This window comes from Rhinoderma darwinii, chromosome 1 (assembly GCF_050947455.1).
Source record: "Rhinoderma darwinii isolate aRhiDar2 chromosome 1, aRhiDar2.hap1, whole genome shotgun sequence".
Taxonomy (NCBI): Eukaryota; Metazoa; Chordata; class Amphibia; order Anura; family Rhinodermatidae; genus Rhinoderma; species Rhinoderma darwinii.
The window spans coordinates 220,605,134-220,622,458 of record NC_134687.1 but is presented as its reverse complement, the minus strand read 5'-3'; the positions used below and the strand labels follow the sequence as shown (position 1 = coordinate 220,622,458).

Genomic DNA, 17,325 nt, shown 5'->3' with positions numbered 1-17,325 from the left:
TTGTCCTTTTACTGAATCTATAATCTTAGAATAATAATTATTGATACTGAAGTATTGATTTATATCTATTGTATATAGTTCTATCATATTGTGCAGCAATATTTTTTTAGAATAGGGTTGGCAGTGAGTGGTGGGATATATGGGTAAGAATATATTTGAGATTATTATGTTTCATACCCTGTCAACCTCAGAGGCTGTCCACCTGTGGCTAGTGCACCCAAGGAATACAGATATTGTTAAATTATTCTTGAATATTGAAGGCAATTCAATTTGTCATATTGTGACCGGCTATTCATGAATAAAATAATTCATATTCTTTTGTAAGCTACACCAGTTGGTGTTCATCAAGGAATGATGAATTGGTATATAGGGCATCCCCATAGAATATGGATTTGTTTCACTAGTTATGCAGCTTTTATAAAAAAAAATTTAGGCATTTGACTGTCAGTTGATGTCAGAAATTAACCTGGCTCATAACATAAAATAAATATATCATCTTATATACTTTTTCTCTGTATAGTGGCAGTGGTGCTTTATAATAGCAAGCTACACAATAAAATTTACAATGCAATTAAACTAGATCGATAACCATTAATTCTACCATCATTAACAAATGTGACCACCTGTGATCATTAGGTTATCATAAATGAGTGTTCAATAAAGGAGAATAGGAGAATTCCTAACACCCATTACTTTGTGATCGAAGGAAGCAACCTGAAATCTCCCTTGTACGTGCTTCTCGCCTCTCTGTTCTTTCTCATATTATTCATATACTAGACAGGTTGTGTAGTTTCCACTACCCATCTTACTGCTCAATATTTTATGAAGCACGATAACATAGGAGAATAGAAATAACAGCTCATTTAGAATGACACGTTTTAGAATTCTACATGAGAAGGACACATTAATATTGGTAAGCATGTACAAACTTTTATTTGCATGGAAGTATAATAATTATGTGAACAGGTCAAACCTTATTCCTAGTTATACTTCAGATCCAGTTTCCTTGGCAATAACACCACTACTGATAATAAATGAAGAATTGTTTTAATTCGGCTATATTGGAGGGTTTTTGAGCATGAACTGCCCATTCAAGGTCTTGCCACAGAATCTCAATGGGATTCAAGTCAGGACTCTCGGCTACGCCAATACCTTCATTTGGTTTCTTTTGAGCCATTCAGAGGTGGACTTGCTTGTGTGCTTCGGATCATTGTCCAACTGTTCTTTACCTTTAGGTCATAAACTGACAGGCAGACATTCTCCTTCAGGATTTTCTGGTAAAGAGCAGAACTCATGGTTCCATCAATTATGACAAGTCATCCAGGTCCTGCAGAAGCAAAGCAGCCCCAGACCATCACACACCCACCACCATGTTTGACTGTTGGTATAATGTTCTTATGGTGGAATGTAGTGTTAGCTTTAAGCCAGATGTAATGAGATCTATGTCTTCCAAAAAGTTCCACCTATGACTCATCAGTCAACATAATATTATCCCAAAACTCTTGATGGTCATCTTAGTAGTTTTTGGCTAAAGTGAGACGAGCCTTTGTGTTCCTTTTGGTCAGCAGTGTTTTGCGCCTGGCAACCCTCTCAAGGATGACATTTTTGCCCAGTGTTCTTCTTATTTTAGAATCGTACGGCAAGTGAGTCCTGCAGTTCTTTGTGTTCATCTGTTTTTTTTTTGTGTGAACTCCTGGATGAGTTGTCAATGTGCTCTTGGTAAAATTTTGGTAGGCCGACCACCCCTGGGATGGTTCACCGCTGTTCCAAGTTTTATCCATTTGTGGATAATGGCTCACATTGTGGTTCAATGGAGTCTAAGAGTCTTAGCAACATCTATGTAACCCTTTCCAGACTGGTAGATTTAAATGAGTAATATAAGTAATTGCTATTTGAGGACCTCCACAAAACATTTTTATTACAATTTTATCCCAAATTCACTGTAGCTCGGAGACAGCACTGTTTTGGAGTACAGCTAAAATGTTATGGTTCGTGAGTTCCCGTTCGTCTGCCATCCCCCAACAACTTAGGCCCTATGCACACGAACGTAAAAACGCCCCTAATCACAGGCCCATAGACTTCTATTGGTCACTGGTACCTCCCCATATGCTTACGGGAAGGTGCCCGTGCCGTTGAAAAATATAGAACATGTACTATTTCAGGCCGTAATTATGGCACGGGCAGGCCCATAGAAGTCTATGGGGCTCCCGTAATTACGGGTGAACACGTGTGTGCACCCGTAATTACAGGAGCGTTGCTAGGTGACGTCAGGGGATAGTCACTGTCCAGAGTGCTGAAAGAGTTAAACGATCGGCAGTAACTCTTTCAGCACCCGGGACAGTGACTTCCGATCACAATGTAGATCAACGTGTAAAAAAAATAGAAGTTCATACTTACCCAGAACTCCCTGCTTCTGCCTCCAGTCCGGCCTCCCGGGATGACGTTTCAACCCATGTGACCACTGCAGCCAATCACAGGCTGCAGCGGTCACAGACTGCCGCATCATCCAGGGAGGTCGGGCTGGATGTCGAAAGAGGGACGCGTCACCAAGACAACGGCCGGGTAAGTATGAATTTCTTTTACTTTTACTACGGAAAGGGCTGCCCCTTCTCTTTATCCTGCACTGATAGAGAGAAGGGGCTGCCAATTAGTGCAGTGCAATTTTGCAGCGAAAACGTGAATACTGGTGTAATACGGGTTGAATACGTGTGACCAAGGACCCGTATTTACGCCAGTATTTACGGGAGGGAAAAAATACATTCGTGTGCATGAGGCCTAACCGTGAAAATTCTGCATGCATCGTTGGGGGTAAATGATTACATGCAAATCAGCACAAGATCAGTAAGGGATCAGTAATGCAAAGTAGTTGTTTGGCTATGTATTAAACAAGCAAACATTAACCTGAGAGGAGGAGACATATTATTAATTTACTGAGAGGAAGAGCCTAGTTATCTCATAAGGCTGGAAATCTGACTTAAATTACTTAAAATATGAGAGAAATACAGCAAGGCCTGAACTGGGACAGGAAGGAATCGGACATTAGGTCACCTTTGTATCTTCCATTATTTCTGTAACAAATTTTTTTTTGAGGATAGGGAGTGCAGCTGCATATAGACATTAGCTGTCAGACCAACACGCATATTATTTTTTATATCGTGGGGGGTTTGGAAGGACAAAAGCGACTGCCATATATTTCAGGTGTCAAAGGATCAGGTTACAATCCAAACAATTCTTTTTACTTTGTATTCTACAACATTAACCCCTTCCCGCCCCAGTCAGTCCCCCCCCATCTTACAAAAGCTAAAGCTTTTTTATTTTTCTATCAACATAGCTGTAAGAGGGCTTGTTTTGGCAGGATGAGTTGTATTTCTTTGCACTATTTAATGTAACATATAATGTCCTGAAAAACGATAAACATTTTGTTGTGGTGGAATGGAAAAAAAATCAGCAATTACTCCATAGTTTTTTGGGTTTTAATTTTATGGAGTTCACCATGCGGTAAAAATGGCATGTTAACCGAATTCTGCACCTTATTACGATTTTATATAGGTTTTTTTTTTATGTTTCACAATTTTTACGAAATAAAAACATTTGTGAAAAAAAAATGAAATTTGTTTTGTGTCGTCATATTCTGAGACCAATACCTTTTTATTTTTGCTACAATTTTGGCGTACATACAACTTTTTGATCAGCTGACATCTGCTGTGTATGGAGCGGGCTTTGCGTCTGAGCCCGCTCCATTCTTCCCCTTTCGACTTCTGCCATTCATCCATTTTTTTTTTAATGTCCATGAAAAATAGATGGCAAACGGCAGTTAAAAACTGCCAGACAGCCGGGAAATGCATTTAAATTTTGAGACGCATTGATGCAAAACAGCCATGAAAAACTGACAGTTGACCTGTTGTTAACTGCCCTTTTTTCACTGTCGTGTGAATATAGCCTTATAGCCCTCTTCTCTCACCGCTCACAGCGATCCAGGCTGATGGAGAGAGAAGAAGACTGATTGTTACAGAGCTGCAACAGCGTATATATATCTATATACATATAATATAGATAAATATATATAAAGAATTATAAAAAAGTGTTTTTTCAAATTTTTTGTAAATTGTCTGCTCATAATAAAAATTAAAAACATGAAATGAAATTAAAATAATCTAGAAAATGAAAGCCTCATCATAAGTCTTGTAAAAAAAACTAAGTAAAAATAGTTGTGATATTCAAAGTGGTTGCAAAGATATTGTTGTTTAGAGAAGTGCATGTCAAAAATTGAAAATTTGACCTGGGCATAAGGGCATCAATGATCCTTGGTCATAAAAGGGTTAAGCAATAGCGTGCCCAGTCTGCTCTATTAGCCATAATATAGACACCCTGCAAAGAGCAGCTCTTATTCTCGAGGGCCAATTGAAACTGATGGATTGGAAAGAAACATTGAGTGCAGAATTCCCTTACCAATAGCAGCTAACCCTAGTAAGGTCCCAGCAGCGGGATACCCCAGGATCAGCTTGTCACCAATAAAAAAAACACCCTGTGATAAACACTCATATGATGACATACGCACTCCCTCCTTATAAAGTAACAGTCGCTGCCTAACAAATATTTATTATGCTTGATATTGGACTCAGAATCAACAACATTATGTACAACGTGCCTCACAGAGATATGTTCTTGATAATTGTTTACAGTCAGAGTATTAAGAAAAATCATTATGTCTATGCCCATATTCCACAAAGTGATGGTAAACTTCTAACAAATTTCTTGTTACTCTTTTTCATAGGTGAACTTATTATTGTGAATTACATTACATTTGCCTACAAGATTTTAAGGTGTATGATTATGCCTATTTATTTTAAATGTGATCACTATTTATGGGTATGGAACTTCGTATATAAAACCACTGACTCAATACAAGTGTATTGAAGGACATTTAACTATTATTTCAAATATTATACAAGATAATTTATTGATCCATCATGCAGCAGAAAAACCAATCCCAACTGCATTATCCTTCCAGTTGTATCAGTGACCAGCTGTAGACAATGACGTGACCACTCACCATACCACTCAAGAACACAAAAATTAAAGGGGTTGTCTGGTTTTAGCAAATTAATGTTATTTTTTGTATAATTAAAAGTGATCCAGTTTTCCAGTATAGTCGCGTGTGGTTATTGAGTAGAAAGAGTCATTGTTTACTTCCAGTGGATACAATTCTGTCCATGGTCATGTGATGGACAAACAGGTGCACGGCTCGTTACGGTTACAGTATGTGTATCAGAGCGGTGTCTTCTGCACCTGTGTGTCCATGACATGACCATGGACAGAATTGTATCTACTGGAAGTAAACAATGAATAACAAGAAGCAGAAATCTTGAAAAAAAGTGAGGAATTAATACAGAAAGTATATTAGATAATTGTATCATTTTTAATTATACAAAAAAAAAAATACATTCATTTGCATTATTTTTGTTACTCACCTTCACATTTTCTTGTCTTAGTGTTTCCTGAGAATCCATGTCCACAATGATGCACACAGTGGTGATTCTTTAAAAACATCCTATTGTCACATATTTTGCATTGCTGGGAAATGTCACATTCCAGACATCCAGAAGGGCAGGCTATGAAGATAATATAGTTTATCAGTTTTATTCTACTCTGTATACGGAGTAAAGACAACATTTTGAAATAGTACCAGGGTCAAATCAAAAGATATTGGGTACATTATTAGAACAAAATAAACCATGTGTCAGTAAATTGTGAACAGGACAGTTTCCTCAAAATTAGCTAGGATTTATTTTGTCTATTGGCTAAGACTACTTACAGTAGCATGTCCGTTCAGAGTGGGACACATGGTTCTGCTGACCACACTCCGTGACGCACTGTCCATCCAACAGATAAAATGGGGTTTCGCACTGACTGCAGTGATTGAGATCATCACAGAATTGACAGTGTATTGCGCACTCTGTAATATACAAAGACATTACTATTTATAATCCACTCTTCAAGGGAGTAAATAACACAAATATAACTATATGAGGATCACAATTGTCCTAGGGTTGTATAATTTTGGGGACGTTTGTACAGTATGTCCACATTGGACTAATCCATAATTCATGTTAAGAGCAAATTGTATAACAGTTTATATTTAATTTATGTACAACAAACACAATCTGAAATTAGCAGTGGGACTAGGCTGCAATAAACTGCGATCTTTATGAGGCCTGACTTTAATGGGCCTTTTAAACTATTTCGTTAAATGCTTAACAGAATGAAGCACGACCGGAAACATTTCTTGTAATTTTAGACACTTGTGCATTTCTGGTACACTCTCAAGGACGGTTTTAACATGGATCTCACTATCACATAGCTTGATGACAGCTTATGATTATTATTAGAGCGCAGAAGGGATATATTCCCAACCAACACAAAAAACAACTTAAGGAGGAGACCAGAATGGAGTAGAACTAAAGCATATTAAAAAATGAGAAATATACAATGGAGCAAAAGTCATAAGAAGAGGATGTTAAGATGAATGAAAATAATAGAGAAGAAATTAGAATTTCGATGACAGTAGGACGCATTAATATTTATATAGGAGATGGTGATGACCCGATTATCTCATGGCCAGGTAGGAAGCAGGGAAGGAAGAAGTACATTGTAAAAGGTCATCAGTGAGGAGTTAATAAATAATGGATTGCCTGTCAGTCTGGATTATATCCGCAGGAGGTAAAAACGTCCATGAATCTAGTATTTCATGTTTATTTCTAAACAGGGAGCACCATAACTTCTCTGTGCAGTAAATAAATGTATGCAAATTCAATTTCAAGTGTGTAAGATATATAGAAGCTGCCCTAGTTGTCAAATATACAGCAAGTAATGACAGAGCAGGCCAGGAAATGATTCGAATGCAAACTGCGGGATTTGAAAATTAATGTAATATTTAAGGTCATTAAAGCAACAACAAGTATTTAGCAGAATTCTGATCCATGTTTTTACTATGTTTGCTCAATGTTTGTTCAGGCGAGTTAGGAGACTGTACATTTCTATAGATTACAATAAAAAGCATGGCATCGTCTCTAGGTCACATCCTGCAAATATCCTTTTGAATCAGCAAATTTTTTATTAAAACTATGACATTTCTGTTTTTTAATACAGTAGAATAACCTTAATCTCATGAAAACAAATTAATTATAGATTTGTGTAAAATTCAGCTCTTCATTATCTTAGACACTTAGGGGAGAATTGATTTACTTTTCTATGCCAGTTTTATGGAGTAGAAAAGTCGCTATTTGCGGTAAAAAAATTACACTACTGTGCCGTTTCCGCTGGCTTAGCGGAAGGGGCCACCCGCGGCCCCTCTAATTTAGCATAATGTACACTAGAAACTGGAATAAATTATGCCACAAATCTACACCAGCTCAAGGCTGACGCAGATTTCACATTCTGGTGCACGAATGGCCAGAGATGTGCCTAATTTATTAAAAAGAGTGCAACTCTTAAAAAATTAGACACATTTTACGCCAACATTCTTTATATTAAGACTGGCGTATAAAACGCCAGCCTTAATAAATTCCCCCCATATGGTACACCTGAAAGCTAGAGAATAAGTAAACTGGCACACAGGAATGCTAAGGAAGTAGTGGTCTGACACATATGAAAGCTAGAGAAGGAGTGGTCTGGCACATAGGAAAGCCAGTGGGCTGGCATATGGGAGACCTAGAGTAGGAGTCGTATGACAAATAAGAGAGCAAGGGAAGGAGTGGTCTGGCACAAAGGAGAGCCAGAGAAGGAGTGGTCTGGCACATAGGAGAGCTAGAGAAGGAGTGGTCTGGCACATAGGAGAGCTAGAGAAGGAGTGGTCTGGCCAATAGGAGAGCTAGAGAAGGAGTGGTCTGGCACAAAGCTAGAGAAGGAGTGGTATGACACATATGAGAGCTAGAGAATGAGTGGTCTGGCACAAAGGAGAGCTATAGAAGGAGTGGTCTGGCACATATGAGAGCTAGAGAAGGAGTGGTCTCGCACAAAGGAGAGCTATAGAAGGAGTGGTCTGGCACATATGAGAGCTAGAGAAGGAGTGGTCTGGCACATAGGAGAGCTAGAGAAGGAGTGGTCTGGCACATAGGAGAGCTAGAGAAGGAGTGGTCTGGCACATAGGAGAGTTAGAGAAGGAGTGGTCTGGCACATAGGAGAGCTAGAGAGGGAGTGGTCTGGCACATAGGAGAGCTAGAGAAGGAGTGGTCTGGCACATAGCTAGAGAAGGAGTGGTATGACACATATGAGAGCTAGAGAAGGAGTGGTATGACACATATGAGAGCTAGAGAAGGAGTGGTATGACACATATGAGAGCTAGAGAAGGAGTGGTATAACACATATGAGAGCTAGAGAAGGAGTGGTCTGACATATAGGAGAGCTAGAAAAGTAGTCTGGCACATAAGAGAGCTAGAAAAGGAGGAGTCTGGAACAAACAGTAGGAGAGCAAGGGAAGAAGTGGTCTGGCACCTAGTACAGCTAGAGAATCAGCGGTCTGGCATATAGAAAATCAGTCAAGAATTGTACTGCCACGCTAGGGAAGTTGTGGTCTGACAGATTGGAGGGCTAGAGAAAGTATAGGGGAACTGGTGGGGCAATATACTGGCTCCTAGGAGAGCTAGGAAAGGAGGGATTAGGAATTCGCTGAACAATTACTAGTATAGATGTATCGATCTTTACCTTGACTTTTAACGCATTAAATATACAGTGGCAAGAAACTTTAAATTGACTTTTTCAATTACTTTCAATGGCTTTTGTTGTGTGATATTACGCTGCAGCAAGTTATCAGTCAAGAGAAGGATTTCTATATCTGTATATAACTAGAAGGGATGCATTGCAATAACGCTCACCACAGATCTATGGTATGGAAAGTCGGTATGTACCTAATGCTTCAGGTTAGCAAAAAAAACAAAAAAATACGAGAAATTGTTCTCTAAGTAGTTATATTTGTGAGAAACAACATGTGATACCACTAGGAAGAGTGTCTGTAATGGAATATACACTCCTCAACATTGAAATTGCAACACTAAGAAGGGCAAGCCGTAAGGTTATGCAATTCAAGAAAGTAGCAGGTGTCGCTAAGATCTGCAAATGATCAATTTTCAAGCATCTAGCGCCAATCTTTGGCATGTGAAAGGGGCATACAAACCAGATTAAAAGCAAAGTTTTTTAGCCACAGGAAACCTCAAAAATCAGATTAAGTGGTGTGGGATGATTGTGCGATGCCTCCTGTTTGTCGACGTGCCAGTTATCGCCACTTAGAGGGACAGAATCCTTGAACTGAGAGACCTTTGTTTATTACTCCAGCAGATCGACACACGCCTAGGCCGAGATGTCATCACTGTTCATTGTTGTGTGTCCCGGAGGTTGGGTCAACAACAATGAACGGGAATAACAGCAAGAGGTGTGTGAGGGCAAACCTTTGCACGAACGGATCGTCTGGTTGGAAGAATGGCACGTAGCGATCCATTCTGTACTGAAAGTGAAATTGGACGTCACATCCCAAGCCTAGGGCAGCAACCAGTGCTGACACAAACCATCAGCTGGCGTTTGCAAGACATTGGGCAATGAGCCAGACATCCAGCTACAGGTGTGCCATTGACCACACGCCACCGCCATCAAAGGCTATCATGGTGCACAGCAAGACAGCAATGGAGGCTGGAATAGAGGTCGATCCTCTTCAGAGATGAGTCACGCTTTTGTCTCGGACGCAATGATAGCCGGAAAATTGGTCTGGAGACCACGAGATTCATTCACAAGGGAACGTCACACCCGTCCTACTCCCGGGATTATGGTGCAGGGTGGCATAATGTAGGGTAGCCGGACCCCTCTAGTCTTCATTTCAGGTACACTAACAGCTCGGCGTTACATTGATTTAGTTGTGGAACCAGTGGTAAAGCCATTTCTCAAAATTGTCCCAGAAGCCGTTTTTCAACAGGAGAACGCCTGGCCGCACGTTGCTCATGCTGCTGTGAGCAGCCTGCGTGGCCTAAACGCGCTACCATGGCCTGCAGCGTCTCTGGACTTGTTTCCCATCGAGCACATCTAGGACGTCATTGGTTGGCAGTTGCAATGGGAGCTGCCAGCAGCTAATCTTGAAGATTTGCGTGCCCATGTGCATTCAGCATGGCATAACATTCCTCAGAAAACCATTAATAACCTCATTGATAGCATGCCTAGGTGTTTAATTGCATGTATTTCTGTGCGTGGCGCTCATACTCGATACTGAATAATTCAAGATGTTTGGAATATTTTTTTCTATTTTTTCATCATTGGCTATCGATTCTGTGATTTCCACAATTCCAAAACTTTTCCTTCTTAGTGTTGCAATTTCAATGTTGAAGAGTGTAGTTATGATATTCAAAGTGCTTGCAAATATATTATCGCTTAAAAAAGTGCATATCAGGAAAGGAAAATTTGACCTGTACTGCAATTACGATGTTGATGAGTGTATGTATGTACCTTTTTTGTGAATGATTCTTACCACAATGAAAAATAGATTGAACTAGATAAAATGGTCCAAATATTCACGAAAAATTGGCAGTGAAAATGACTGCTATATTAGTAACATATCGCACCACTTTTACCCAGAGACAACTCCCCCACTAAAAAATGAAAAACAAAATAAATCACACCCCTGCACTGCTCTATTACATGGTCGCTGTATACACAATATCTACAGTTATATATTCTTTGCTCTAATTCCCTTCAATAGGTAAAAAAAAAAAAGTTACGTGGGAAGTCTTAGGCTTCATGCACACGACCGTAGCCTTGTGCATGGCCGTGATTTCCGGGTCGGTCGGTCACGAAGTGACAGCCACAAGCCGCCCACAAACCGCGGGCTGTGCACATGGCCACGGCCATTATTTTTCAATGAGCCCGGACCGCAGGACACACCCGTAATAAGGCTTGCCCGTTCTTTCTGCGGTCAGGGCTCCGGGGCCATGCACGGACCGTGAAAACCACGGTCGTGTGCATGGCCCCATAGGAATGAATGGGGCCGCAATTCTCCCGTGGACTTTTGGGGGAATTGCGGCCGCAAAAACACGTTTGTGTGCATTGGGCCTAAGGGTATGTTCACACGCTGAGTCAAAAACGTCTGAAAATACAGAGCTGTTTTCAAGGGAAAACAGCTCCTGATTTTCAGAAGTTTTTTAAGCCACTGGCGATTTTCGCTGCATTTTTTACGGCCATTTTTGGAGATGTTTTCAATAGAGTCTATGAAAAACAGCTCCAAAAACGTCCCAAGAAGTGACCGGCACTTCTTTTTCGCGACCGTTTTTTTACGCGGCCGTTTTTCAAAAACGGCCGCGTAAAAAAACGGGCCATCGATCAGAACGCTGTTTTTTCCATTGCAATCAATGGGCAGATGTTTGGAGGCGTTCTGCTTCCGATTCTTCGGCCGTTTTTCAGGCGTTTACGGCCCGAAAAAACGTTTGAAAACACTCTGTGTGAACATACCCTTATTCTCCGTGATTTATCATAAAATCACTAACAGAGGAAACTTGACAGCTGTACTCAGGAACGAATCAAGCTGGTGAGCTGCTAAAACAATAGGTGCTGATTCACAATACACATTGTAAATCCTTAGCATTAATAAATATCCAGGTTGAATTACGGCAAAGAAAATGATTCAAACACACACAAAGCTAAAAAAGATTTCTAGGCAAATGAGAACACATTTGCTACAGTCCATCAGTGTTTCAGAGACACACAGGGATAATAAAACCAGCAAGGAAAATACATACTTTTAGATAAGTTGTCATGAATCTATCCACTCACGGTCTAGAGCAGGAATTAAATATCACTCTGAATCAAGTCTTAAGACAGTAACATGCAAAGAAGCAACTATAATATATATGTAATACAGTATATATACTGCGTGAACCACAGTCAGTCAGCAGAAATCTTAACAAATCTAATGCTGCACAATGTATGTAGGCAGAAAAAGACCGCTGTGTAGGACAGAGTATTTGTGTGAACTCATTCATTTAAGTATTTTATAGTCTATCACACAAAGTAAAATAGTAGCGTTAGGCCTCACGCACACGAACGTATTTTTTCCCTCCCGTAAATACTGATGTAAATACGGGTCCCTGGTCACACGTATTCGACCCGTATTGCACCAGTATTTACGGACCCGTGCCCGTAAATACGGGTGCGATGTCACCAGTATTCCACCGGTATTTATGCGCACGTTTTCGCTGCAAAATTGCACTGCACTAATCGGCAGCCCCTTCTCTCTATCAGTGCAGGATAGAGAGAAGGGGCAGCCCTTTCCGAGGTAAAAGTAAAAGAAATTCATACTTACCCGGCCGTTGCCTTGGTGACGCATCCCTCTCTTGACATCCAGCCCGACCTCCCTGGATGACGCAGCAGTCCATGTGACCGCTGCAGCCTGTGATTGGCTGCAGCGGTCACATGGGCTGAAACGTCATCCCGGGAGGCCGGACTGGAGGAAGAAGTAGGGAGTTCTGGGTAAGTATGAACTTCTATTTTTTTTTTTACACCTTGATTTATATTGTGATCGGAAGTCACTGTCCAGGGTGCTGAAAGAGTTACTGCCGATCAGTTAACTTTTTCAGCACCCTCGACAGTGACTATCCACTGACGTCGCCTAGCAACGCTCCCGTAATTACGGGTGCACACACGTAGTCACCCGTAATTACGGGAGCCACATAGACTTCTATGGGCCTGCCCGTGCCGTAATTACGGCCTAAAATAGGACATGTTCTATATTTTTCAACGGCCCGGGCACCTTCCCGTAAGCATACGGGGAGGTACCCGTGGCCAATAGAAGTCTATGGGCCCGTAATTACGGGCGTTTTTACGTTCGTGTGCATGGGGCCTTACAGCCACTCATGGGCAACTTGTTTAACTATATAAAAGAAAGTTGCAAGGAACTTCTTTTATATATATTTTAACAAGATCACAATAGAAAAACATTGCGGTCGCCCTTTAGTTGCGGCAATGCTGCAATTTTACTGCAATTTCCAGAAGACTCTGCGTTGCTGTGTAGCTTTAGCCTGATTGGTTTCCTATTAAATTTGCCCAAGTGTGTGTTTGTTTGGAATTGGGAATTTATATTGTAGGTCCAATTGGCTCGAAATAGCGATGGTAGTGATAATCTCTGAACAGTGTTTAAGTTATATAAGCAACGGGAAATAAATAACATATAGAGAGGTATACCATAGCAGTCTTCAAGAAAATAGCTATAAAAAAATATAATTTAAGAAAAATAACACAAGTCATTAAAGGGGTTATCGGGCGACGTAAAAACTGATGGCCTATTGTCAGGATAGGCCATCAATATCTGATCGATGGTGGTCCGAATCTCGTAGCAACTGTGCACAGTTTTACAGCCCCGTCCATTCACTTGAATTGGAGGAAGCTATAATTCTGTGCACAGCTGCTACCAATGTGACAGCGTTGTGAAGCAGAGCTGTGTGTGCAATGAACGGGAAGCAGCACTCGCCGGAGCGCCGCAACCCTATATTTAAACAGCTTATCGCCATGGTTACTGAGAGTCGTACTCCCACCAATGAGATATCGATTGCCTATCATGAGGATAGGCTATCAATTTTATGTCACTGGATAACCCTCTTTGACATAGTTAAGAAACTAATTTATAAAAAATAGTGGCTAGACACCCACCTCTGCAAGTATCTCCATGCTTGTAATGTGAGGGGGGGCAGTGCTTGACACAAGCACCGTTATGTAAACTGTAGTGTTCCATACACTGCAAGCAGTCCGTGTTCAAGGGGCCTTTGCATGCATTGCAGCTCCAGTCACATTCTGAAAAGATAAATATAGGAGTTATGGAAAAAGTAGAAATACATAAAGACAAGAAAGTAAATAAGACCGGCAGAATTTAAATTCCTAGGTTTTATAGAATTAAAGTGGCCAGTGAAAAGCACATAATAGGAATTATGTATACAAATTATTGCTGGGGTGAATGGCACCATAACACGTGCCGGATAGGTAATCTGAACTACAACTGTGGGAAAACGGTCAGCCGAGCTACCACGTTCCCAAGCAATTACCACACTGTCAATTGCTTGTTAATCATATGTAATGATTTGTTTGCGATGTATTGAGTCTTAATAAAATTAGATTTACAGTTCAACACAGGACACACGGACCTATGCAATTCAATGGGGCTATTGCGACGTCTGTGGTTTTTTTTTACACAGCGTGTTTCCGTTGCGTGAAACTCACTGCATGTCCTATTCTGGTCATTTTTGTGGACCACATCGCTCATTGAAGTAGATGGGTGCATGAGAAAAATGGACAGCACACGGCTGAGATTCCAAAACAGGGGAAACACCCCAAAACTGACCCCATTTGGGAAACTACACCCCTTAAGGAATCTATCTAGGGGTATAGTGAGTATTTAGACCCCACAGGTCTTTTGCAGAATTTATTAGAATTAGGCCATGAAAATGAATATCACATTTTTTTCCCACTAAAATGTTGTGTTTTTTTCATTTTCACAAAGGATTAAGGAGGAAAAAGCACCCAAACATTTGTAAAGCAATGTCTCCCGAGTACGGCAATACCCCACGTGGTCATAAATGGTTTTTCATTAGAAATGAATTAACCCTTTCAGGACTGAACCATTTTTTGCTTTTTCATTTTCATTTTTCCCTCCCCGCTTTCCAAGGGCCATAACTTTTTTATTTTTCCATCAGTAGAGTGGTGTGAGGGCTTATTTTTTTGCGGGAGGAGTTATAGTTTCTAGTGACACCATTTAAAGTACCTTTTAATGTATTGGGAAACTGAAAATAATATTCTTTGCAGGCTGAAATTGGAAAAAGCTGCGATTCCTCCATTGTTTTTTGGGTTTTGTTTTTACGGCTTTCACCGTGTGGTAAAAACGACAACTTAATTTTTTTCTGAGACTTAATACGATTAAGGTGATACCAAATGTATACGGTTTTTTTCATATTTTATTACTTTTACAAAGTAAAAACTATTTGTTATAAAAATAAAACATTTTGTTTCACCACATTGCGAGAGCCATAACTTTTTTTTATTCTTTGGTCGATTGAGCGGTGTGAGGGCTTATTTTTTGCGGGACGAGCTGTAGTTTTTATTGCTACCATTTTTTGGTACATACAACTTTTTGATCACTTTTTATTAATTTTTTTTAAACGCTAAGTTGACCAAAAAACTGCGATTTTGGCGTTTTAAATGCTTTCTTTTTTACGGCGTGCGTGTTAAATAATGGTATTTTGTAATAATTCTGACTTTTACAGATGTACCAATTTTGTTAATTTTTTTTATTTTTTACATTACTTTAGTGGAAAAAGGGGAAAGGTTTTTTTTTGGACTTTAAAGAGGCTCTGTCACCAGATTTTGCAACCCCTATCTGCTATTGCAGCAGATCGGCGCTGCAATGTAGATTACAGTAACGTTTTTATTTTTAAAAAACGAGCATTTTTGGCCAAGTTATGACCATTTTCGTATTTATGCAAATGAGGCTTGCAAAAGTACAACTGGGCGTGTTGAAAAGTAAAAGTACAACTGGGCGTGTATTATGTGCGTACATCGGGGCGTGTTTACTACTTTTACTAGCTGGGCGTTGTGTATAGAAGTATCATCCACTTCTCTTCACAACGCCCAGCTTCTGGCAGTGCAGCACTGTGACGTCACTCACAGGTCCTGCATCGTGTCGGCACCAGAGGCTACAGATGATTCTGCAGCAGCATCGGCGTTTGCAGGTAAGTCGATGTAGCTACTTACCTGCAAATGCTGATGCTGCTGCAGAATCAAGTGTAGCCTCTGGTGCTGACACGATGCAGGACCTGTGAGTGACGTCACAGATCTGCACTGCCAGAAGCTGGGCGTTGTGAAGAGAAGTGGATGATACTTCTCGTCAGAACGCCCAGCTAGTAAAAGTAGTAAAAACGCCCCGATGTACGCACATAATACACGCCCAGTTGTACTTTTACTTTTCAACACGCCCAGTTGTACTTTTGCAAGCCTCATTTGCATAAATACGAAAATGGTCATAACTTGGCCAAAAATGCTCGTTTTTTAAAAATAAAAACGTTACTGTAATCTACATTGCAGCGCCGATCTGCTGCAATAGCAGATAGGGGCTGCAAAATCTGGTGACAGAGCCTCTTTAAATATATAATATATTTTTTTCACTAATAATTACTTTATTTACTTTTTTTTACACATTTTATTAGTGAACCAGCGATCATTAGATTGCTGGTACACACACTGCAATACATTAGTAAGTACAATGTCATTTGTACAGGGTCCTGTAACAGCGCAATCGCTGTTCCTGTCTGTTAGTCCTGGGTGTCAGCTCTAATACACAGCTGACAGCTGCAAAAGATGGAGCGAGCTCAGTGCACTCCATATATAACCCCCCCCCTCCCCGCAACACTACATGCTATTAAGTCGTGGCGCGCGAGGGGGTTAATGTGCAGCGGATGGTGCAAAGTGAAAATTAAAATTTTCCACTGATATGCCATTTTAGTTCACAATATGTTGTGCCCAGTTTGTGCCACTAAAGACAAATACCTCATACAATTTTGAGCGGGTTCTCCCGGGTATAAAGTTACATATATGTAGATGTAAACTGCTGTTTGGGCACGCTGTGGGATTCAGAAGGGTATAATAATGCATTAAATAAATAATAATTCATAGATATGTGGCCGGTGTCGCACTGATACATGGAGCCCAGTCTTATCCGCTTTTGGACACTCTGCACAATTTCTGTTGCTACATTCTGAGAGCCAGTACCGCCGGCACGGGCCCCCACCATGGCCGGAGGCTCAGCTAGCAGCTGCTATGGCTGCTACAGCGCGACGCCACTGAACACTACGGCAGAGCAGGGAGGTATCTCCCCGCTCTGCCATTAAACAAAAGACATGTATCCCCTATCCACAGGATAGGGGATACGTGTGTGATCGCTGGCATTGATAGGGAGAACGTGGGACTGAAAGTCCCCTGAAGTTCTCCATCACAAACCTCAGACTTCCGGGGTCTGTGTCGGCAGCTCCGTAGAAATGAATTGAGCGCCGGTCGCGCTTGTGAGCATGCGTGACCAGCGCTCCTTTCATTTTTATTGAGCTGGCAGACTCCGGAAGTCAGAGGTTAGTCATGGAGAACTTGGGGGACTTTCGGTCCCCCGTTCTCCCTATCAATGCCAGCGATCACACATGTATCCCCTATCCTGTGGATAGGGGATACATGTCTTTTGTAGAACACACTGTAGGTCGCATTTTTTTGGGAGGGGGGACGCTGTATGGCATTCCCTACAGGGGGGGGGGGCTGTATGGCGTT

The 17,325-nt window shown here is 40.8% G+C and overlaps 1 protein-coding gene across 1 annotated transcript in view; it reads right to left on the bottom strand.

Annotated features, from left to right (window-relative positions):
* Positions 1–17,325, bottom strand: part of FRAS1 (Fraser extracellular matrix complex subunit 1) — a 457,569-nt gene that overhangs the window by 153,192 nt on the left and 287,052 nt on the right. The window contains exons 24-26 of the mRNA XM_075861759.1: positions 13,678–13,818; positions 5,816–5,956; positions 5,472–5,612 (exon numbers count right to left, since the gene is read on the bottom strand). Coding sequence (XP_075717874.1) covers positions 5,472–5,612; positions 5,816–5,956; positions 13,678–13,818 — 423 coding nt within the window. The remainder of the gene's footprint in view (positions 1–5,471; positions 5,613–5,815; positions 5,957–13,677; positions 13,819–17,325) is intronic.